The sequence below is a fragment of the Pseudophryne corroboree genome, chromosome 6, assembly GCF_028390025.1.
Source record: "Pseudophryne corroboree isolate aPseCor3 chromosome 6, aPseCor3.hap2, whole genome shotgun sequence".
In the NCBI taxonomy this organism is placed as follows: Eukaryota; Metazoa; Chordata; class Amphibia; order Anura; family Myobatrachidae; genus Pseudophryne; species Pseudophryne corroboree.
Window position 1 is genome coordinate 737,002,849 of NC_086449.1, and position 23,818 is coordinate 737,026,666.

General features: G+C 47.1%; 1 protein-coding gene across 1 annotated transcript in view; it reads right to left on the reverse strand.

The window, feature by feature from the left end:
- CRACR2A (calcium release activated channel regulator 2A) overlaps window positions 1–23,818 on the reverse strand; it is a 416,510-nt gene that overhangs the window by 199,976 nt on the left and 192,716 nt on the right. The window contains exon 6 of the mRNA XM_063928465.1: window positions 2,323–2,413. Within this exon, the coding sequence (XP_063784535.1) occupies window positions 2,323–2,413 (91 nt within the window). The remainder of the gene's footprint in view (window positions 1–2,322; window positions 2,414–23,818) is intronic.

The window sequence follows — 23,818 nt, forward strand, 5'->3', positions numbered from 1 at the left end:
ATGCTCCCGGCCTCCCGCTACCCGCTCACAGTAGTGTGTTTTGTCTGTGGTATTTGCTAGAGAGTGCATAAGCACTCTCTCGCTGATATTAGCAAAACAATACAGTGGCAGAGGTACGCTGTGCCGTGACGCAACGCCACAGAGCCTCTTTTGGCAAGGATGTGTGAGGACACATATGTATATTAAATGCTATCCCTTCCTGGCTATGGGGTATATTAAATAAGAGTCGGATCGATTCCGACATACATTTGTCGGAATGGATCCGACAAGCCCTATTCAATGGGGTGGCCAAATCCGACTGTTGGATTTGGCTGCTCCCTCCCGTCTGTGCTGCTGCTGTCAGCAGCTTCCCATGTGTGCGATCACAGGGAGCCAGATGGAGACAACCACACAGTCGCATTAAGTACCGGCCGGAGAGCGCTGCCGGGAGAGAGGTGCCTGACTGGGGGGACGTTAGAGAGGAGCCGTGTCTTCCAGCGTCCACGGCTCCAGCTGCCCTCGCCGGTAAGCACTCTCTCTCCCTTCCTCGCCCCGCTCCCCCGTCTCCTCACCTCAATCCGACTTTTTCAAAAGTTGGATTGAGGTTGTCAGAAACGGGGCTAAATCCTGTCGGATTTGGCCTTGTTTACGACAAAAGCACGTGGATCCGCGGTTATTCCGCCGATCCACGTGTTTTCCGACAAGTCGGGAATTCCTAAATCTGTCATAAGCTGCCATCTTTCCGACACATTGAATATACCCCTATGTCGTTAAGCCTACACTAAGAATAATAAGAAGAAGAAGAAGAAGAAGAAGAATATGGTTTCCCCATAAAAAGATGGCGATGCCAATCGCCATATGGTTTCCCCATAAAAAGATGGCGATGCCAATTTAGAGTTGAACAGAAATTAGCTATAATTGCTCAGACATGGCATACAGGGAACTAAACAAGTTTATTAATTTGATGCCGTCATCTTCATCAGTGTGCCCATGCACCAGCTCTATACTACTGTATTTGCAAAAGACAACCGCACAACTCTGCCAGTAGTGCAGTCGGTTACTCCTGCGCCCCCCCCCCCCCCCCCCCCATTCCTCTCCGCAAACTGACTTGCATTCAACTCTGCATAAGCCCCAGTGAGTGTTAAGGGGCATACACACGGAGTGGTTTTTGCTTCATTTCTAAGCAATTTGACTAGATTGCTTAGAAAAGAAGCATAAATCGCTCCGTGTGTATGCCCCATAGCGATAGAGATACGCGGACCCGCACATCGCTATCGCTGTTTCTAGATTGGCCTGCATGCAAGCGGGGGGAGAGATGTGTGATGGGTGGTCTGTGATAGGTCGCTCAGCACACATCTCTACGTGTGTATCCCCCTTTACCACCAACAATCTTTTTGGATGAATTGGCTAAATCTAATGATAGGCCTTATTGCCGGAGATAACGCTGGTTTTATTGCCAGCGACAGAGCTTATTGCCCTTTTAGTCCTGAGATGTCTAAGGTAACAGACACAGGAACAAATGACTTCTCACTGAGGGGGAGATGTATCAAGAATTCTAAAAAGTGTACAAAAGGACCAGTAGAGAAGCTTCCCATTTTAACCAATAACATACCTCCCAACTGTCCCGATTTTCGCGGGACAGTCCCGTGGTGGTGGTGGTGGTGGTGGGGGAGGGGGGGGGACGACAGTTGGGGGGCTCCTGCACTCGCTGCAGAGCAGGGTGAATAGACGCTGTGCGCATGCACATACAGTGTCTATTCACGGAGACAGAGGCACTGGGGGCATGCCAGCAGCTCACTGAGCGCTGGCCATGCCTCCATAGTTATGAGAACGGGGGCCATGGCTCACGATCGCGGCATTGCCACGAGGCCATGCCCGCTTTATGTGAAGCCACGTCTATTTTATGTAGCCACACCCCTTTTCGGCGGCGGGCGCAGCTCCACCGCGCATGAGGTCCCTCTTACTAATCCTTGAAAGTTGGGAGGTATGCAATAAGCTGCTACCTATCAGTCTATAGAATATACTTGAAGCAGAGCTTCCCAAACTCCTCCATTATAGCTCAGGTTTTAAGGATATCCATGCTTAACTCCAGATGATTAAATCAAATTGACTGAGGTACAAATTAAGCTACATGTGCTCAAGCATGGATATCTTTAAAACCTGGACTGTAATGGCGGAGTTTGGGAAGCTCTGACCTGATGAATGCTACCTCACAGATGATTGGTTGCTATGGAAACCTTTCCACTTGTCCGCTCTTTAGAATACTTGAGACATCTCCGGCACACTGAGCAATCCGTGAACATGCTCACTAGGAGCCCTGCCTTCTGCGGAACACGAACCTACTTGCAAGACAAACTGTTCTTTTTCTGTCTTTATCTGCTGCTCCATCTCTTCGTACAAGTTTTCTATTTCAGTGTCATAGGTGGCGATTTTCCTGGGCAGACAGAAATGAAGGCAGACTTATTTATTCCGAGACAAACTAAACATAGAATTATAACAGTACATATAATCAAACACACACTGAAAGGAAACAAGTAAAGGGGATGATAAAGGCTTGTCTTGTGCAGTATCCGCATAGTTAAGGACATTCTACAGGCATCTTATGTGCACAAAGAATAAAGAGAGTGGATAACTGACCCGCAGGTTTATTTTAATGCTTTGCCCATGGCCAAAATCCATTCCTTTACCACATGTGCGTATTTTGTATATGGATCAAACATTGCATAAGACCGTTCATTATAAATACTTGTCAACAGAAAAGTTTGCTGTAACATAATTGTTTCAGTGGAGAACACTACACTACAGAAGTCATGACAATCCAGGTTGGGTCGTGTTCAGCATCCCGGCGGTCAGGATACAGGCGGTAATGTGATCGACGCCGGAATCCCGACACCACTCAGGAGTCCAGGGCCAGATCACTGACAGCTGACGCCCTGAAGGTATTGGGGTTAGTAGGGCCTGGGAAGGGTTGGGGTTAGTCACTAGGAGGGTGGTTAGCCATAGTCGCCACCCCCCAATGGTTAGCCATAGCTGCCACTCCCGGAGGGTTAGCCATACCAACCAAGGGTTAGGGTAGGGGACAGGGCTGTCCGCTGTTGGTCTGTTCAGTGTCGGGATGCCGCTGCCAGTCATGTGACTGCTGGTATCCCGACCGTCGGTATTTCATGTGTATTCCTCCAGGTCACGTACTTGACTGTTAAGTCAGGTAAGCAATGTAACAAAGCAATGAGGAAGGCTAGTCAGATGCTTGGCTGCATAGGAAGAGGAATCAGCAGCAGAAAGAAAATAAGATTTTAAACCTACCGGTAAATCTTTTTCTCCTAGTCCGTAGAGGATGCGGGGGACTCCGTAAGGACCATGGGGTATAGACGGGCTCCGCAGGAGACATGGGCACTACAAAGAACTTTAGAATGGGTGTGCACTGGCTCCTCCCTCTATGCTCCTCCTCCAGACCTCATTTAGAGAAACTGTGCCCAGAGGAGACGGACAGTACGAGGAAAGGATTTTGTTAATCCAAGGGCAATATTCATACCAGCCCACACCATCCACACCGTATAACCTGGAATATACGAACCAATCAACAGTATGAAACAAACAGCATCAGTCAAAGACCGATCAAAACTGTAACATAACCCTTATGCAAGCAATAACTATATACAAGTCTTGCAGAATGTTGTCCGCACTGGGATGGGCGCCCAGCATCCTCTACGGACTAGGAGAAAAAGATTTACCGGTAGGTTTCAAATCATATTTTCTCTTACGTCCTAGAGGATGCTGGGGACTCCCTAAGGACCATGGGGATTATACCAAAGCTCCAAAACGGGCGGGAGAGTGCGGATGACTCTGCAGCACCGATAGAGCAAACATGAGGTCCTCATCAGCCAGGGTATCAAACTTGTAGAATTTTGCAAAGATGTTTGAACCCGACCAAGTCGCCGCTCGGCAAAGCTGTAATGCCGAGACGCCTCGGACAGCCTCCCAAGAAGAGCCCACCTTCCTAGTGGAATGGGCCTTTACCGAATTTGGTAACGGCAATCTAGCCGTAGAATGAGCCTGCTGAATCGTGTTACAGATCCAGCGAGCAATAGTCTGCTTAGAAGCAGGAGCGCCAACCTTGTTGGCTGCATACAGGACAAAGAGTGCCTCTGTTTTCCTAACCCGAGCCGTTCTGGCTACATAAAGTTTCAATGCCCTGACCACATCAAGGGACTCGGAATCCTCCAAGTCCCGCGTAGTCACAGGCACCCCAATAGGTTGGTTCATATGAAAAGCGGAAACCACCTTAGGCAAAAATTGAGGACGAGTCCGCAACTCAGCTCTATCCACATGGAAAATCAGATAGGGGCTTTTGTGAGACAAAGCCGCCAACTCAGACACTCGCCTTGCCGATGCCAAGGCCAACAACATGACCACCTTCCAAGTGAGATACTTTAATTCCATGGATTGAAGAGGCTCAAACCAGGGAGACTTAAGGAATTGTAACACCACGTTAAGGTCCCATGGTGCCACTGGAGGCACAAAAGGAGGCTGGATATGAAGCACTCCCTTCACAAAAGTCTGGACTTCTGGGAGAGAAGCCAATTCCTTCTGAAAGAAAATGGATACGGATGAAATCTGAACCTTAATGGAGCCTAATTTTAGGCCCATATTCACTCCAGTCTGTAGGAAGTGGAGAAAACGGCCCAGATGGAAATCTTCCGGAGGAGCATTCTTGGTTTCACACCAAGAGACATACTTCCTCCAGATACGGTGATAATGTTTCGCTGTCACCTCCTTCCTAGCCTTTATCAGAGTAGGGATGACCTCGTCCGGAATGCCATTCCCAGCTAGGATCTGGTGTTCAACCGCCATACCGTCAAACGCAGCCGCGGTAAGTCTTGGAACAGACAGGGCCCCTGTTGTAACAGGTCCTCTCTGAGGGGAAGAGGCCACGGATCTTCTGTGAGCATTTCCTGCAGATCCGGATACCAGGCCCTTCGAGGCCATTCTGGAACAATGAGAATTGTCTGTACTCCTTGTCGTCTTATGATTCTCAATATTTTTGAGATGAGAGGAAGAGGAGGGAACACACAGACCGACTGAAACACCCACGGTGTCACCAGGGCGTCCACTGCTACTGCCTGAGGGTCCCTTGACCTGGCACAATACCTCGGAAGCTTCTTGTTGAGGCGGGACGCCATCATGTCTATTTGAGGAAGTCCCCACTGACTTGCAATCTCTGTAAAGACTTCTTGATGAAGCCCCCACTCCCCTGGATGGAGATTGTGTCTGCTGAGGAAGTCTGCTTCCCAGTTGTCCACTCCCGGAATGAAGACTGCTGTCAAAGCGCTTACATGATTTTCCGCCCAGCGAAGAATCCTGGTGGCTTCCGCCATCGCCACTCTGCTTCTTGTTCCGCCTTGGCGGTTTACATGAGCCACGGCTGTGACGTTGTCTGACTGAATCAGAACAGGCAGGCCGCGAAGAAGAGTCTCCGCCCGACGTAGGCCGTTGTAGATGGCCCTCAATTCCAGTACGTTTATGTGTAGACAAGCCTCCTGGCTTGACCACAGTCCCTGGAAGTTTCTTCCCTGTGTGACTGCTCTCCATCCTCGGAGGCTCGCGTCCGTGGTCACCAGAACCCAGTCTTGAATGCCGAACCTGCGACCCTCTAGAAGGTGAGCACTCTGCAGCCACCACAAGAGAGATACCCTGGTCCTGGAGGACAGGCTGATCTTCTGAATATGTAGATGGGACACGAACCACTTGTCAAGAAGGTCCCACTGAAAAGTCCTTGCATGGAACCTGCCGAAGGGAATGGCCTCGTAAGACGCCACCATTTTTCCCAGAACTCGAGTGCATTGATGGACCGACACCCTTTTCGGCTTTAACATGTCCCTGACCAAGTTCTGGAGTTCCTGGGCTTTTCCATCGGGAGAAAAACCCTTTTTTGTTCCGTGTCCAGAATCATGCCTAAGAAAGTCAATCGGGTCGTTGGAACCAACTGTGACTTTGGCCGATTGAGAACCCAGCCGTGCTGCTGCAACACCCTCAGGGAGAGTGACACGCTTTTCAGCAACTGTTCTCTCGATCTCGCTTTTATCAGGAGATCGTCCAAGTACGGGATAATTGTGACTCCCTGCTTGTGCAGGAGCACCATCATTTCCGCAATTACCTTGGTGAAAATCCTCGGGGCCGTGGAAAGCCCAAACGGCAACATCTGAAATTGGTAATGACAATCCTGTACAGCAAATCTCAGGAACGCCTGATGAGGTGGATATATGGGGACATGAAGGTATGCATCCTTTATGTCCAGTGACACCATAAAATCCCACCCCTCCAGGCTGGCGATGACCGCTCTGAGAGATTCCATCTTGAATTTGAACCTCTTCAAGTATAGGTTTAGGGATTTTAAATTCAGAATGGGTCAGACCGAACCGTCCGGTTTCGGGACCACAAACAGGGTTGAGTAGTACCCCGTCCCCTGTTGAAGCAGGGGAACTTTGACCACCACTTGTTGAAGACACAGTTTTTGAATTGCATCTAAAACTACCTCCCTTTCTGGGGAAGAAGCTGGTAGGGCCGATTTGAAAAACCGGTGAGGAGGCACATCTTCGAATTCCAGCTTGTAACCCTGGGATACAATTTCTATTGCCCAGGGATCCACCTGTGATTGAACCCAGACGTGGCTGAAAAGTCAAAGACGTGCCCCCACTGGGGCGGACTCCCTCAGCGGAGCCCCAGCGTCATGCGGTGGATTTAGTAGTAGCCGGGGAGGACTTCTGCTCCTGGGAACTAGCCGTAGCTGGCAGTTTTTTCCCTCTACCCTTACCTCTGGCGAGAAAGGAAGATCGCCGTACTCTTTTGGACTTATGTGACCGAAAGGACTGCATCTGATAATGTGGCGTTTTCTTTGGCTTTGAGGAAACATAAGGTAAAAAAAGTAGATTTACCTGCAGTAGCTGTGGAAACCAGGTCTGTGAGACCTTCCCCAAATAAGTCCTCACCCTTGTAAGGCAAAACCTCCATATGCCTCTTTGAGTCGGCATCACCCGTCCATTGGCGGGTCCACAAGGCTTGCCTAGCAGAAATCGCCATGGCGTTGGCTCTTGAACCCAGTAGGCCAACGTCTCTCTGAGCATCTCTCATATATAGGACAGCGTCTTTAATATGACACAAGGTTAATAAAATGGTATCCTTATCCAGGGTATCAATTTCAGCAGACAAGGTATCTGTCCAGGCTGCTACAGTGCTACAAACCCAAGCCGACGCTATCGCCGGTCTGAGCAAGGTACCAGTATGTGTATAAATCGACTTCAAGGTAGTCTCCTGCCTGCGATCAGCAGGATCCTTGAGGGCTGTGGTATCTTGAGACGGCAGCGCCACCTTTTTGGATAAGCACGTTAACGCCTTGTCCACCCTGGGTGAGGATTCCCACCGTATCTTGTCCTTAGCCGGGAAAGGATACGCCATAAGAATCCTCTTGGGAATCTGCAGTTTCTTGTCTGGAGTTTCCCAAGCCCTTTCAAACAACTCATTTAGCTCATGAGAAGGGGGGAAAGTAACCTCAGGTTTCTTTTCTTTAAACATGTGGACCCTCGTGTCAGGAACAGAGGGGTCATCTGTGATATGCAACACATCTTTTATTGCAATAATCATATAATGAATACTTTTTGCTAACTTTGGCTGCAACCTCGCATCATCGTAGTCAACACTGGAGTCAGAATCCGTGTCGGTATCAGTGTCTGCTACTTGGGATAGTGTGCGCTTCTGAGACCCAGAAGGGCCCTGTGACATAGTGAAAGGCAGTGACGTGCGGTGAGGTCACCGGTTGGGGAGGCACTGGCAGCTAAGAAGCCCACCCCCCCACCCCCACCTGAAAAAAAAAAAAAAAGTGTGGTCCCCCAACACACCAGTAAAACCAGCACTAGGCAGAACCAGCTAGGGGGAGTAATGCCATAGCAGGGGAGACACTCAGTGTGGGGTCCCCCTGCCATTACATTAATCTGCCCCCCAGCCAGTCAGCCCAGGGTTGGAATTACTCGGAAAGTGGGAACCCCAAAAAATAAAAATGGGGTCCCCCCTCCCGAGCAGTAACCAGCACTGGGCTGATAGCCCAGTGCTATGCCCCGCACCCCTGGTGGCGGTGGGTGCGGGGTTCATTGTGTGTTAATATTGTTCTTTACAGGTGGCCTACAGGTCCCAGCAAGCCTGCCCCAGCATGCTGGCACTTGGAGAACCACAAGTGCCAGCATGCCCGGACACAAAGGGCCTGCTGGCACCTGTAGTCCACCTGCAAAGAATAGTAATATTGTTCTTTACAGGTAGCCTACAGGTCCCAGCAAGCCTGCCCCAGCATGCTGGCACTTGGAGAACCACAAGTGCCAGCATGCCCGGACATAAAGTGCCCGCTGGCACCTGTAGTCCACCTGTAAAGAAAATATTAAAATAAAAACACCACACTATCTTGAAAATAAACTTTATTAAACTGGGTCTTCACCTGGGGGCGGCGGCCTTTAAGCTCTTTTGCGTGGCCGCCGCCTTCCCGGGGCTTCCGGCGTCTTCACCTGGTGGGCGGCGGCTGCTAAGCTCTTTTGCATAGCCGCCGCCCAGCCAGGACTTCCGGTGTCTTCATTCTTCAGGAGCTCTTCACTGCTCCTCCTCCGCCGTCGGACTGACTCTCCTCCGCCTCGCGCTGACTTATATAAGTCAGCCGGCGGGGGCGGGGCGATGACGCGGCGAGCCGTGATTGGCTCGCGGCGGCCATCTTGAATTTCAAAAATGACGCTGAGGCGCCATTTTTTAAACTGGAACCGCTCCGCTGCCAAACTCTGCAGAATAAAGGTAATTTCCGCCGCCGCAACCCGCACCGCCGCCGCCCGCTCCACCGCCGCATCCCGCCGCCCGCACCATCGCCGCATCCAGCCGCCCGCACCTCCTCCCCCGTGTCGCCCACACAGTGATTGACAGCGGATCCAGGGACGGATCCGCTGGCCAATCACTGTGGCCTCACTGACAGGGACGTGCTTTCATAGGTTGAAAGCACGTCCCTGTATGAAAGCGGCACCACTAATAGTGCCGCTTTCCCATATATTTTCAATGGGCTTTTACAGCCCAAGGCTAGTCCCCGCCCGTGCCCGCCCCCCGCTCCCCATACTTTCCGCAGTGACAATGGGAGGCACCACGATCGGTGCCTCCCAAATACATAGAGAGGGGAGAAATGTAAAGAATAATATAAAGAAGATACATATGACACAGAATATGTGTCATATGCATCTTCTTAGTATTATCTTAATCATTATGACAGGGGAGGCACTGCCTCCCCTGACTGCACGTCCCTGGTGAAAGGCAAGGATTGACTCCCTGCATTTTCCCTGGACTCCGCTTTGTCCAACCTCTTATGTAATAAATTCACATTTGCATTTAAAACATTCCACATACCCAACCAATCAGGTGTCGGCGTTGCCGACGGAGACACCACACTCATTTGCTCCACCTCCTCCCTAGAAGAGCCTTCCGCTTCAGAAATGCCGACACACACGTACCGACACCCCCACACACTCAGGGAAATATGTAATCTGGAGACAGTTCCCCAAAAAGGCCCTTTGGAGAGACAGAGAGAGAGTATGCCAGCATACACCCAGCGCCAACTGACCCTGGAAAAACAATTCCCAGATACACAGCGCTTTTTATATATATATTCAATATACACTCACTGCGCCAAATATATGTGCCCCCCCCCCCCCTCTTTTTAAGCCCTCTGTCACCGTGTTCAGCAGGGGAGAGTCCGGGGAGCCAGCTTCTCAGCAGCGTGCTGTGGAGAAAATGGCGCTGGTTAGTGCTGTGGAATCAAGCTCCGCCCCCTCAGCGGCGGGCTTCGGTCCCGCTCAAAAATATAATAGTGGCGGGGGTTCGTATATCTAATGCCTCTGCAGTATATATACTTCATATTGCCAGCCAAGAGGTTTTATTGCTGCCCAGGGCGCCCCCCCTGCGCCCTGCACCCATCCGTGCCTGTAGTGTGTGTATGTGTGTGTGGGAGCAATGGCGTGCAGCGTTACCGCTGCGCATTACCTCAGTGAAGATCAGAAGTCTTCTGCCGCCTTTGAAGTCTTCTTTCTTCTTATACTCACCCGGCTTCTATCTTCCGGCTCTGCAAGGAGGGTGGCGGCGCGGCTCTGGGACGAACGGCTAGGGTGAGACCTGCGTTCCGATCCCTCTGGAGCTAATGGTGTCTAGTAGCCTAAAAAGCAGAGCCTATCACTTAAGTAGGTCTGCTTCTCTCTCCTCAGTCCCATGACGCAGGGAGCCTGTTGCCAGCAGGGCTCCCTGAAAATAAAAAACCTAACAAAATTCTTTTTTCAGAGAAACTCAAGAGAGCTCCCCTGTAATGCACCCAGTCTCCTCTGGGCACAGGATCTAACTGAGGTCTGGAGGAGGGGCATAGAGGGAGGAGCCAGTGCACACCCATTCTAAAGTTCTTTGTAGTGCCCATGTCTCCTGCGGAGCCCGTCTATACCCCATGGTCCTTACGGAGTCCCCAGCATCCTCTAGGACGTAAGAGAAAATAGGATTTTGGTACCTACCGGTAAATCCTTTTCTCGTAGTCCATAGAGGATGCTGGGGTCCACATTAGTACCATGGGGTACAGACGGGTCCACCAGGAGCCATTGGCACTTTAAGAGTTTGAGAGTGTGGGCTGGCTCCTCCCTCTATTCCCCTCCTACCAGACTCAGTCTAGAAACTGTGCCTGAGTAGACGGACATCTTCGAGAGAAGGATTTAACACAAATAGTGGCAAGATTCATACCAGCTCACACAAACAAGGCACATCAAGTCAACTAGCTTGAACTAATAAGCAAACGGCTGAAACATTACTTACCCAGTAACTATGCAGTACGCAACTAAACAAAGTGGTACTGAACCAAATAACATATGCAGGAAATCAAAGCGCTGGGCGGGCGCCCAGCATCCTCTACGGACTACGAGAAAAGGATTTACCGGTAGGTACCAAAATCCTATTTTCTCTAACATCCTAGAGGATGCTGGGGTCCACATTAGTACCATGGGGATGTACCAAAGCTCCCAGAACGGGAGGGAGAGCGCGGAGGCTCCTGCAGAACTGACTGACCGAACTTCAGATCATCAGAGGCCAAAGAATCGAACTTGTAGAACCTTGCAAACGTTTTCGAACCACACCAAGTTGCCGCTCGGCAAAGCTGTGTTGTCGAGACACCCCGGGCAGCCACCCAGGAAGACCCCACCTTACACATAGAGTGGGCCTTAACAGATTTTGGACACGGCAGTCCTGCCATAGAATAAGCGTGCTGGATAGTGAACCTAATCCGGCGAGAAATAGTCTGCTTAGAAGCAGGACACCCAATTTTCTTGGGATCATATAGGACAAACAGAGAGTCCGACTTTCTGTGACGAGAAGTTCTCTTCACATAAATCTTCAGAGCCCTAACGACATCCAAGGACTTTTAAGTAATTGAGGAGTCAGTAGCCACTGGCACCACAATAGGTTGGTTGATATGAAATGCCGACACAACCTTCGGAAGAAACTGCTGGCGTGTCTGAAGCTCAGCTCTATCTTCGTGGAAGATCAAGTAAGGGCTTTAACAGGATAAAGCCACCAGCTCGGACACCCGCCCAGCAGAAGCCAAGGCCAACAAAGTGACTGCCTTCATTGTGAGAAATTTGACCTCCACCTCCTGTAGAGGCTCAAACCAATTCGACTGGAGGAACTGCAACACCAAGTTAAGGTCCCAGGGCACCGTAGGCGGTACAAAGGGAGGTCGGATATGCAGAACACCCTTCAAAAAGGTCTGAACCTCAGGGAGGGCAGCCAATTGTTTCTGAAAGAAAATGGATAGGGCTGAAATCTGGACCTTCACAGATCCCAAACTCAACCCCATATCCACTCCAGATTGCAGGAAGATGAGAAAGCATCCCAGTTGAAACTCCACTGCAGGAAACTTCTTGGACTCACACCAAGAGACATATTTCTTCCAAATTCGATGGTAATGTTTAGACCTTCTAAGCAAGAATCAGGCGCTCAACTTCCATGCCATCAAACGTAGCTGCGGTAAGTCTTGATAGGCGAATGGCCCCTGCTGCAGCAGGTCCTCCCAAAGAGGAAGAGGCCTCGGCTCTTCTTGCAGTATATCCAGAAGTTCCGCAAACCAAGCCCGTCTTGGCCAGTCTGGGGCAATGATGATCGCTTGAACCCTTGTTCTCCTTATGAGCTTTAGGATTCTTGGGATGAGTGGGAGTGGTGGAAACACGTACACTGTCGAAGTCAAAAATATTACATAGAAAGAACATACATACTCCACACACATATAAGTCGCTATGCTTGCAAATATGCGCAGCGAGCACAGCAATATATGGTAACACACGCATTTACACGGACATGCCACAGAGATGGATTCGACACTTATTTCATACAGCACATAATTATAATAATATCAAGCGCCAGACATCATAATGATTTAAAATTATATAATGAAGTAATGTCATGTATGTGTATTATTGGAATGAAGCAAGATATACCTGTCGTATTTGGTATTAAAGCAAGCAGATTAATGGGAAGATTCATTTGATACTTGTTATTAAGTTGTAGGACATTGCAACAAATAGTTATGATTAAATGTATGAAAGCTAAAGTCACTTTTATTAGAACAATAGACATTCCAAACAGGTGGTGGACAGGAAACTCAGGCCAGCCCCTTTTGATGTCTTCAAGGCTGAACCTGTTTAGCATACGAACAGACCAGTGACTTATCATGAATGAGAAAGTTCCCTCCCTTAGAATAGATGTGTGCAATCCCCCAAGGAGGGACGAATTTATATGAGAAAGATATGGTAATTGTATCGCTGGCCTGTAACTGTATGTATTAACTGCTTACTGTATAAATTGTAATCATGTAACTATATGTATACTGTACATTGTGATATATTGAATACATATCCTTTTAATAACAAATATATACATCAATGAGCTTTGGAACTCAGATAATGTGTGGGTGTATTGTTTTCTCTTATGGGATGCAGTGTTTTGCGATGTATAGCGCTCATTCATGGCAAATGGTAATAAGATGCGCAGGCGTCTACAATATATATTAGAGTGGGCATTTTAAATATTTGTTAGAAAGCAATTTGGTATTCACAGATGGGGGCTCGTCCGGGATATCACGGTCTTAATGATGCACTGTACATTACAAACGCGACGCTGTGGTCGATCAGTTTGTGGTGGACGCATCGTGACGCTGAGAAAATCATATCCGTGTGTTCTGTTGTGTTATCAGTAAGCCGATGATATGGAAATTCAAGGGACAATGTGTTTCTCATAATATTTAAAATGCTAAAATGTATTTTTATTGTTGCAAAACAAAGTTCAAATAAGTCATATTGTGTTTGATTCAGATTGGATTGTTTATCTGTTAAGTAGATTTAAAAGTACATTTAAAAGTTGCTGTATAGCCTTGATATAGTTTTTTTTTTTTTTTTTAACTCAGGCCTAAAATAACTTCTGGTGCTTGTATAATTTGTGATTTCTTTGTGACAAAGGAAGCCGCATGGTCTGTCCTCCATTTTGGACTAAACACATGGCCTGTCCACCATCTTGTGTAAACCTCATGGATGTGGAAGGGGGAGGAGCAGTGGCCATTTTAGGAAGGTCACTTTCTAAATAGCTGATTTTCAGTCTGCTCAGAACAATCAGTTTCCTTTGTCACATCAAGCACCATTTATGAGTTACCAATGAATTTATTTAACCCATGCCATAGTCAATTACAAATAGTTTCAATTGGGCCTAGTCAGAGAGAAATGGTGAGATAAATGCTTGGCTTGGTGTAAGAAATTGCACACAGAAAAAAAAGAAAAATACTTTTTTTTTTCTTCTTCTTTCCCAGGATTTAGTTAACTCTCTGTTTGCTATAAGATAGGCATTGAAATGTTAATTAACTGGTTCAACCACTAGTACAGGCAGGCAAAACATCTTTGATATGCAAATTAGAAGCACCGAATGGGTGAATGAGTCTCATAGGAGGCCAATAAATAAATATATATATATATATATATATAAATAATATTATTGCAATTATGTGTATATTTATATCAGTGTATGATCTGCAAGATAGCTATCCAATCTGAATCATATCATTTAAATTATAGATTATTGCAGTCATTATAGATATGTGTGAAATCAGATACATTTGTTGCTATATAGGTAAATTTGAAATAACAGTATTTAAGGAAGTAAGTGTAAAGACATAAACACAGTTCTGGCCTGGTTGTTAAGGTTTATACAGAAAAAAAACTGGGTGTTGTGTTAAGTGAGCGATTATAGTTAGTATTGCTCACATTTATAGAGTTGTGTGATTTGTTTTATTGCGTACGCACATTGGTCACGTGGTACAGACCGTGAGGACAGCATACAAAAACGTGCACGTGGCGCAAGGCCACACACGTGGCATAGGGGTACGCACGGTTGCGTAATTACGCAAGCTTGCGTAGGGTTGTGTGCGCATAATAAAACCACAGGATATTTGTTCAATTAAGGTGGGATAGTAGACATTTAATACAATAGCAAGTTCAAGTTCATTGTCATCAGCCAAAGCAAGTTGACAGACGAAATTACATTGTACAGAGCATCAAGTAGTAGCAGGCGACAACATAAAACAAACATAAAAATAAATCATTCATTTAACATACGTACAGCAGATGGGATGAAACTAACCCTAAACTGGTTGGTACGAGTTAACAAAGTACGAAACCTCTTTCGCGATGGAAGTTTATAAAAAAGCAAACTAAAAGGGTGCGCGCTATCTAGTAAAATGCACCTGGCTTTGCTTAAAACCCTACACCTATACAAATCATCAAAGCTAGGCAATGGCATACCAATGATTTTACTTGCCGTTCTCCTTATCCTTTCTAATGCCCATCGATCTTTTAAAGTGCAGCCTCCATACCATGCCACAATCCCATAACTAAGAATGCTCTCTATCGAGCACTTGTAAAAATTTAACATGGTCTGAGCGCCAACACCTGCAGCCCTTAAACGCCGCAGGAAGAAAAGTCGTTGTTGAGCCTTTTTTCCTATCAGTAACAGGTGCTCAGACCAAGTCAAACGTGACGAAATTTGAATGCCCAAAAACCGGAATGAAGTAACCATTTCCACGTCCTGATCACCAACAACCACTGGTGACTTCAGCGGCTGCCTTCTCCTAAAATCAATAATCAGTTCTTTAGTCTTCCCACTATTTAAAAATAAATGATTTTCATTACTCCAATCGACTAGCTTCGCAACTTCCGTCCTATACGCCAGCTCATCATCGCCACTAATTAACCCAACTACGGCAATATCATCCGCAAATTTGATCAGTTTGACTGATGCATCCGCTGATACACAGTCATGAGTGAACAGTGAATATAAAAAAGGACTGAGAACACAACCCTGGGGTACGCCTGTATTAATTTGTGCTTCTCCAGACCTAATACTACCCATTTTGACTACTTGAGGGCGATTTGTCAAAAATGCTAAACTCCAATTACAAGTAAAACAATCGAGGCCTAGTGCAGATAATTTATTTATCAAGGACACTGGAATCACTGTATTAAAAGCTGAACTAAAATCAACAAATAAAATCCTAACGTAAACATTACTCTCTTCCAAGTGAGACAAAGTAAAGTGCAACACTGAAATAATCGCATTACTAGCACATAACTATCCGATTTCAAAAGCAGGTTACTCTAAATATAGTTTAAAAACTGTATTGCCTCTGGGGGTAAAGCTGCCGACCAGAACGAGTGAAAAATTTTCTGTACAGAAAAACAAAGCATATTTGAATGAGTGAAAGCAGGAGTGAGTGAGTTGAACCCCGTGGAATTCGGGATCCCGTCGTTTGGTACACCAAGTAAGTGGAGGCTTGGCGGCATGAGGCGGCTGACTCACGTTAGTATAGATTGAAATACGCAAATCGTGAGGAGATTTGCAATGGAGCGTAATAGGGAATTGTGCATTGTGTAGTATTGAAGTAAAAAGGTTTTTTGTTAAGCTTCGGCTGAGGGTCGCAGTTTGTACATCGACTCGTGGTCGTACGGTAGATAGTTAACAAGTACCTATACGTCGTGCGATTGGACCGTGCGTTTGTGGGTGCGATATACAGCGCAATTTGATACTTTCTTTTTACGAGCTTTTGTGTAAAAAAGCGGTATCATTAGCGCTGTGTAGAGCATACGCAAGCGTGATTTGTGTATAAAAAGTCCATAGGGAGTTTTTGCTGGTCTCTCTCAGGAAAATCTCCAGCGGTGGATATTTGCTGGAAAAGGTAAGTCACTCTTAACACTTCCAGTAAATATAAACCAATTAGGTCGAGCTCACTGGGTACGCGGTGGTCACTATTGGAGTGAGTCGTGGTACTCGGCGGAGAAGGAGTGGGTGAAAGCGATCTAAGAACTTTCACCGTCTATTTGTGTAGTGAAATTGGGGATTGCGTAAAAGGTAAAAGTCTGCGATGGGATCCAATTGCACAAGCGGTGGACGTATGGTAGCCAGGGTTCAGGCAGAAGAGTTGGGACCGAGAAGGTCAGAATTGCGGCCGAGTGGGTCAGCAAGGTTTATTATGTGTGGAAAATATGGTCCACACACTGAAGACTTTTTGTCTGAATGGGTACGTATGACTGACAAAGATAGGGTACCATTCCCTAGGGTGGGCAGCTTTGAGCCAGAGGTACTGCAGAATGTAGGTATTAAAATATGTCTGATTAAAATTAGAGATGAGCGGGTTCGGTTTCTCTGAATCCGAACCCGCCAGAACTTCATGGTTTTTTTCACGGGTCCGAGCAGACTCGGATCTTCCCGCCTTGCTCGGTTAACCCGAGCGCGCCCGAACGTCATCATGACGCTGTCGGATTCTCGCGAGGCTCGGATTCTATCGCGAGACTCGGATTCTATATAAGGAGCCGCGCGTCGCCGCCATTTTCACACGTGCATTGAGATTGATAGGGAGAGGACGTGGCTGGCGTCCTCTCCATTTAGATTATAAGAGACTGAGAGAGATTTACTGGAGCTGACTAGGAGGAGTACTGTTACTGTAGAAGTGTAGAGACTGAGTGGAGAGAGTTTACTAGTGAGGACAGTGCAGTTTACTTTATAATCCGTTCTCTGCCTGAAAAAAGCGATACACAGCACACAGTGACTCAGTCACATACCATATCTGTGTGCACTGCTCAGGCTCAGGCCAGTGTGCTGCATCATCTATTATCTATATATAATATTATATATATCTGTCTGACTGCTCAGCTCACACAGCTTATAATTGTGGGGGAGACTGGGGAGCACTACTGCAGTGCCAGTTATAGGTTATAGCAGGAGCCAGGAGTACATAATATATTATATAGTGAGTGACCACCAGACACACAGTGCAGTTTATTTAATATATCCGTTCTCTGCCTGAAAAAAGCGATACACACAGTGACTCAGTCAGTCACATACCATATCTGTGTGCACTGCTCAGGCTCAGGCCAGTGTGCTGCATCATCTATTATCTATATATAATATTATATATATCTGTCTGACTGCTCAGCTCACACAGCTTATAATTGTGGGGGAGACTGGGGAGCACTACTGCAGTGCCAGTTATAGGTTATAGCAGGAGCCAGGAGTACATAATATATTATATAGTGAGTGACCACCAGACACACAGTGCAGTTTATTTAATATATCCGTTCTCTGCCTGAAAAAAGCGATACACACAGTGACTCAGTCAGTCACATACCATATCTGTGTGCACTGCTCAGGCTCAGGCCAGTGTGCTGCATCATCTATTATCTATATATAATATTATATATATCTGTCTGACTGCTCAGCTCACACAGCTTATAATTGTGGGGGAGACTGGGGAGCACTACTGCAGTGCCAGTTATAGGTTATAGCAGGAGCCAGGAGTACATAATATATTATATAGTGAGTGACCACCAGACACACAGTGCAGTTTATTTAATATATCCGTTCTCTGCCTGAAAAAAGCGATACACACAGTGACTCAGTCAGTCACATACCATATCTGTGTGCACTGCTCAGGCTCAGGCCAGTGTGCTGCATCATCTATATATATTATATATCTGTCTGACTGCTCAGCTCACACAGCTTATAATTGTGGGGGAGACTGGGGAGCACTACTGCAGTGCCAGTTATAGGTTATAGCAGGAGCCAGGAGTACATATTATATTAAAATTAAACAGTGCACACTTTTGCTGCAGGAGTGCCACTGCCAGTGTGACTGACCAGTGACCTGACCACACTGACCACCAGTATAGTTAGTAGTATACTTATATTGTGATTGCCTGAAAAAGTTAAACACTCGTCATGTGACTTCACTTGTGTGTTTTTTTTTTTTTTATTCTATAAAAATAAAACTCATTCTGCTGACAGACAGTGTCCAGCAGGTCCGTCATTATATAATATATAATATATACCTGTCCGGCTGCAGTAGTGATATATATATATTTTTTATATCATTTATCATCCAGTCGCAGCAGACACAGTACGGTAGTTCACGGCTGTGGCTACCTCTGTGTCTCTGCACTCGGCAGGCAGTCCGTCCATAATTGTAATACCACCTAACCGTGGATTTTTTTCATTCTTCTTTATACATACATAGTTACATAGACATCTTCTCTTTATCAACCAGTCTATATTAGCTGCAGACACAGTACAGTACGGTAGTTCACGGCTGTGGCTACCTCTGTGTCTGCACTCGGCAGGCAGTCCGTCCATAATTGTATACCACCTAACCGTGGTTTTTTTTCATTCTTCTTTATACATACATAGTTACATAGACATCTTCTCTTTATCAACCAGTCTATATTAGCTGCAGACACAGTACAGTACGGTAGTTCACGGCTGTGGCTACCTCTGTGTCTGCACTCGGCAGGCAGTCCGTCCATAATTGTATACCACCTAACCGTGGATTTTTTTCAGTCTTCTTTATACATACATAGTTACATAGACATCTTCTCTTTATCAACCAGTCTATATTAGCTGCAGACACAGTACAGTACGGTAGTTCACGGCTGTGGCTACCTCTGTGTCTGCAGTCGGCAGGCAGTCCATAATTGTATACTAGTATCCATCTCCATTGTTTACCTGAGGTGCCTTTTAGTTGTGCCTATTAAAATATGGAGAACAAAAATGTTGAGGTTCCAAAATTAGGGAAAGATCAAGATCCACTTCCACCTCGTGCTGAAGCTGCTGCCACTAGTCATGGCCGAGACGATGAAATGCCAGCAACGTCGTCTGCCAAGGCCGATGCCCAATGTCATAGTACAGAGCATGTCAAATCCAAAACACCAAATATCAGAAAAAAAAGGACTCCAAAACCTAAAATAAAATTGTCGGAGGAGAAGCGTAAACTTGCCAATATGCCATTTACCACACGGAGTGGCAAGGAACGGCTGAGGCCCTGGCCTATGTTCATGGCTAGTGGTTCAGCTTCACATGAGGATGGAAGCACTCAGCCTCTCGCTAGAAAAATGAAAAGACTCAAGCTGGCAAAAGCAGCACAGCAAAGAACTGTGCATTCTTCGAAATCCCAAATCCACAAGGAGAGTCCAATTGTGTCGGTTGCGATGCCTGACCTTCCCAACACTGGACGTGAAGAGCATGCGCCTTCCACCATTTGCACGCCCCCTGCAAGTGCTGGAAGGAGCACCCGCAGTCCAGTTCCTGATAGTCAGATTGAAGATGTCAGTGTTGAAGTACACCAGGATGAGGAGGATATGGGTGTTGCTGGCGCTGGGGAGGAAATTGACCAGGAGGATTCTGATGGTGAGGTGGTTTGTTTAAGTCAGGCACCCGGGGAGACACCTGTTGTCCGTGGGAGGAATATGGCCGTTGACATGCCAGGTGAAAATACCAAAAAAATCAGCTCTTCGGTGTGGAGGTATTTCACCAGAAATGCGGACAACAGGTGTCAAGCCGTGTGTTCCCTTTGTCAAGCTGTAATAAGTAGGGGTAAGGACGTTAACCACCTCGGAACATCCTCCCTTATACGTCACCTGCAGCGCATTCATAATAAGTCAGTGACAAGTTCAAAAACTTTGGGTGACAGCGGAAGCAGTCCACTGACCAGTAAATCCCTTCCTCTTGTAACCAAGCTCACGCAAACCACCCCACCAACTCCCTCAGTGTCAATTTCCTCCTTCCCCAGGAATGCCAATAGTCCTGCAGGCCATGTCACTGGCAATTCTGACGAGTCCTCTCCTGCCTGGGATTCCTCCGATGCATCCTTGCGTGTAACGCCTACTGCTGCTGGCGCTGCTGTTGTTGCCACTGGGAGTCGATGGTCATCCCAGAGGGGAAGTCGTAAGCCCACTTGTACTACTTCCAGTAAGCAATTGACTGTTCAACAGTCCTTTGCGAGGAAGATGAAATATCACAGCAGTCATCCTACTGCAAAGCGGATAACTGAGGCCTTGACAACTATGTTGGTGTTAGACGTGCGTCCGGTATCCGCCGTTAGTTCACAGGGAACTAGACAATTTATTGAGGCAGTGTGCCCCCGTTACCAAATACCATCTAGGTTCCACTTCTCTAGGCAGGCGATACCGAGAATGTACACGGACGTCAGAAAAAGACTCACCAGTGTCCTAAAAAATGCAGTTGTACCCAATGTCCACTTAACCACGGACATGTGGACAAGTGGAGCAGGGCAGGGTCAGGACTATATGACTGTGACAGCCCACTGGGTAGATGTATGGACTCCCGCCGCAAGAACAGCAGCGGCGGCACCAGTAGCAGCATCTCGCAAACGCCAACTCTTTCCTAGGCAGGCTACGCTTTGTATCACCGCTTTCCAGAATACGCACACAGCTGAAAACCTCTTACGGCAACTGAGGAAGATCATCGCGGAATGGCTTACCCCAATTGGACTCTCCTGTGGATTTGTGGCATCGGACAACGCCAGCAATATTGTGTGTGCATTAAATATGGGCAAATTCCAGCACGTCCCATGTTTTGCACATACCTTGAATTTGGTGGTGCAGAATTTTTTTAAAAACGACAGGGGCGTGCAAGAGATGCTGTCGGTGGCCAGAAGAATTGCGGGACACTTTCGGCGTACAGGCACCACGTACAGAAGACTGGAGCACCACCAAAAACTACTGAACCTGCCCTGCCATCATCTGAAGCAAGAAGTGGTAACGAGGTGGAATTCAACCCTCTATATGCTTCAGAGGTTGGAGGAGCAGCAAAAGGCCATTCAAGCCTATACAATTGAGCACGATATAGTAGGTGGAATGCACCTGTCTCAAGCGCAGTGGAGAATGATTTCAACGTTGTGCAAGGTTCTGATGCCCTTTGAACTTGCCACACGTGAAGTCAGTTCAGACACTGCCAGCCTGAGTCAGGTCATTCCCCTCATCAGGCTTTTGCAGAAGAAGCTGGAGACATTGAAGGAGGAGCTAACACGGAGCGATTCCGCTAGGCATGTGGGACTTGTGGATGGAGCCCTTAATTCGCTTAACAAGGATTCACGGGTGGTCAATCTGTTGAAATCAGAGCACTACATTTTGGCCACCGTGCTCGATCCTAGATTTAAAGCCTACCTTGGATCTCTCTTTCCGGCAGACACAAGTCTGCTGGGGTTGAAAGACCTGCTGGTGACAAAATTGTCAAGTCAAGCGGAACGCGACCTGTCAACATCTCCTCCTTCACATTCTCCCGCAACTGGGGGTGCGAGGAAAAGGCTCAGAATTCCGAGCCCACCCGCTGGCGGTGATGCAGGGCAGTCTGGAGCGACTGCTGATGCTGACATCTGGTCCGGACTGAAGGACCTGACAACGATTACGGACATGTCGTCTACTGTCACTGCATATGATTCTCTCAACATTGATAGAATGGTGGAGGATTATATGAGTGACCGCATCCAAGTAGGCACGTCACACAGTCCGTACTTATACTGGCAGGAAAAAGAGGCAATTTGGAGGCCCTTGCACAAACTGGCTTTATTCTACCTAAGTTGCCCTCCCACAAGTGTGTACTCCGAAAGAGTGTTTAGTGCCGCCGCTCACCTTGTCAGCAATCGGCGTACGAGGTTACATCCAGAAAATGTGGAGAAGATGATGTTCATTAAAATGAATTATAATCAATTCCTCCGCGGAGACATTGACCAGCAGCAATTGCCTCCACAAAGTACACAGGGAGCTGAGATGGTGGATTCCAGTGGGGACGAATTGATAATCTGTGAGGAGGGGGATGTACACGGTGATATATCGGAGGGTGAAGATGAGGTGGACATCTTGCCTCTGTAGAGCCAGTTTGTGCAAGGAGAGATTAATTGCTTCTTTTTTGGGGGGGGTCCAAACCAACCCGTCATATCAGTCACAGTCGTGTGGCAGACCCTGTCACTGAAATGATGGGTTGGTTAAAGTGTGCATGTCCTGTTTTGTTTATACAACATAAGGGTGGGTGGGAGGGCCCAAGGACAATTCCATCTTGCACCTCTTTTTTCTTTTCTTTTTCTTTGCATCATGTGCTGATTGGGGAGGGTTTTTTGGAAGGGACATCCTGCGTGACACTGCAGTGCCACTCCTAGATGGGCCCGGTGTTTGTGTCGGCCACTAGGGTCGCTAATCTTACTCACACAGTCAGCTACCTCATTGCGCCTCTTTTTTTCTTTGCGTCATGTGCTGTTTGGGGAGGGTTTTTTGGAAGGGACATCCTGCGTGACACTGCAGTGCCACTCCTAGATGGGCCCGGTGTTTGTGTCGGCCACTAGGGTCGCTAATCTTACTCACACAGCTACCTCATTGCGCCTCTTTTTTTCTTTGCGTCATGTGCTGTTTGGGGAGGGTTTTTTGGAAGGGACATCCTGCGTGACACTGCAGTGCCACTCCTAGATGGGCCCGGTGTTTGTGTCGGCCACTAGGGTCGCTAATCTTACTCACACAGCTACCTCATTGCGCCTCTTTTTTTCTTTGCGTCATGTGCTGTTTGGGGAGGGTTTTTTGGAAGGGCCATCCTGCGTGACACTGCAGTGCCACTCCTAGATGGGCCCGGTGTTTGTGTCGGCCACTAGGGTCGCTAATCTTACTCACACAGCTACCTCATTGCGCCTCTTTTTTTCTTTGCGTCATGTGCTGTTTGGGGAGGGTTTTTTGGAAGGGACATCCTGCGTGACACTGCAGTGCCACTCCTAGATGGGTCCGGTGTTTGTGTCGGCCACTAGGGTCGCTTATCTTACTCACACAGCGACCTCGGTGCAAATTTTAGGACTAAAAATAATATTGTGAGGTGTGAGGTATTCAGAATAGACTGAAAATGAGTGTAAATTATGGTTTTTGAGGTTAATACTACTTTGGGATCAAAATGACCCCCAAATTCTATGATTTAAGCTGTTTTTTAGTGTTTTTTGAAAAAAACACCCGAATCCAAAACACACCCGAATCCGACAAAAAAAATTCGGTGAGGTTTTGCCAAAACGCGTTCGAACCCAAAACACGGCCGCGGAACCGAACCCAAAACCAAAACACAAAACCCGAAAAATTTCAGGCGCTCATCTCTAATTAAAATCCAGAAAACAAAGGGTCAGACATACAAATTGTTTAAACCTGTGGCAGCAAGAGGGGTTGGTGAGTTTGATCCTAAGGTATTGCAGGTGGTATGTCTAACCAAAGTCATATAAGACAAGAATGGAAATATAAGAACTGTTTGAACTTGTAGCAACAATAAACAAGTAGGAAGAAAAAAGAGAATGCAAGTTCACCGCCATATGTAGATGTGGAAGTAGTGAAATATGAAAAATATGACTGTAACCTATATATGTACTAATGAATGTAGAAGTTTTATTTAGGAG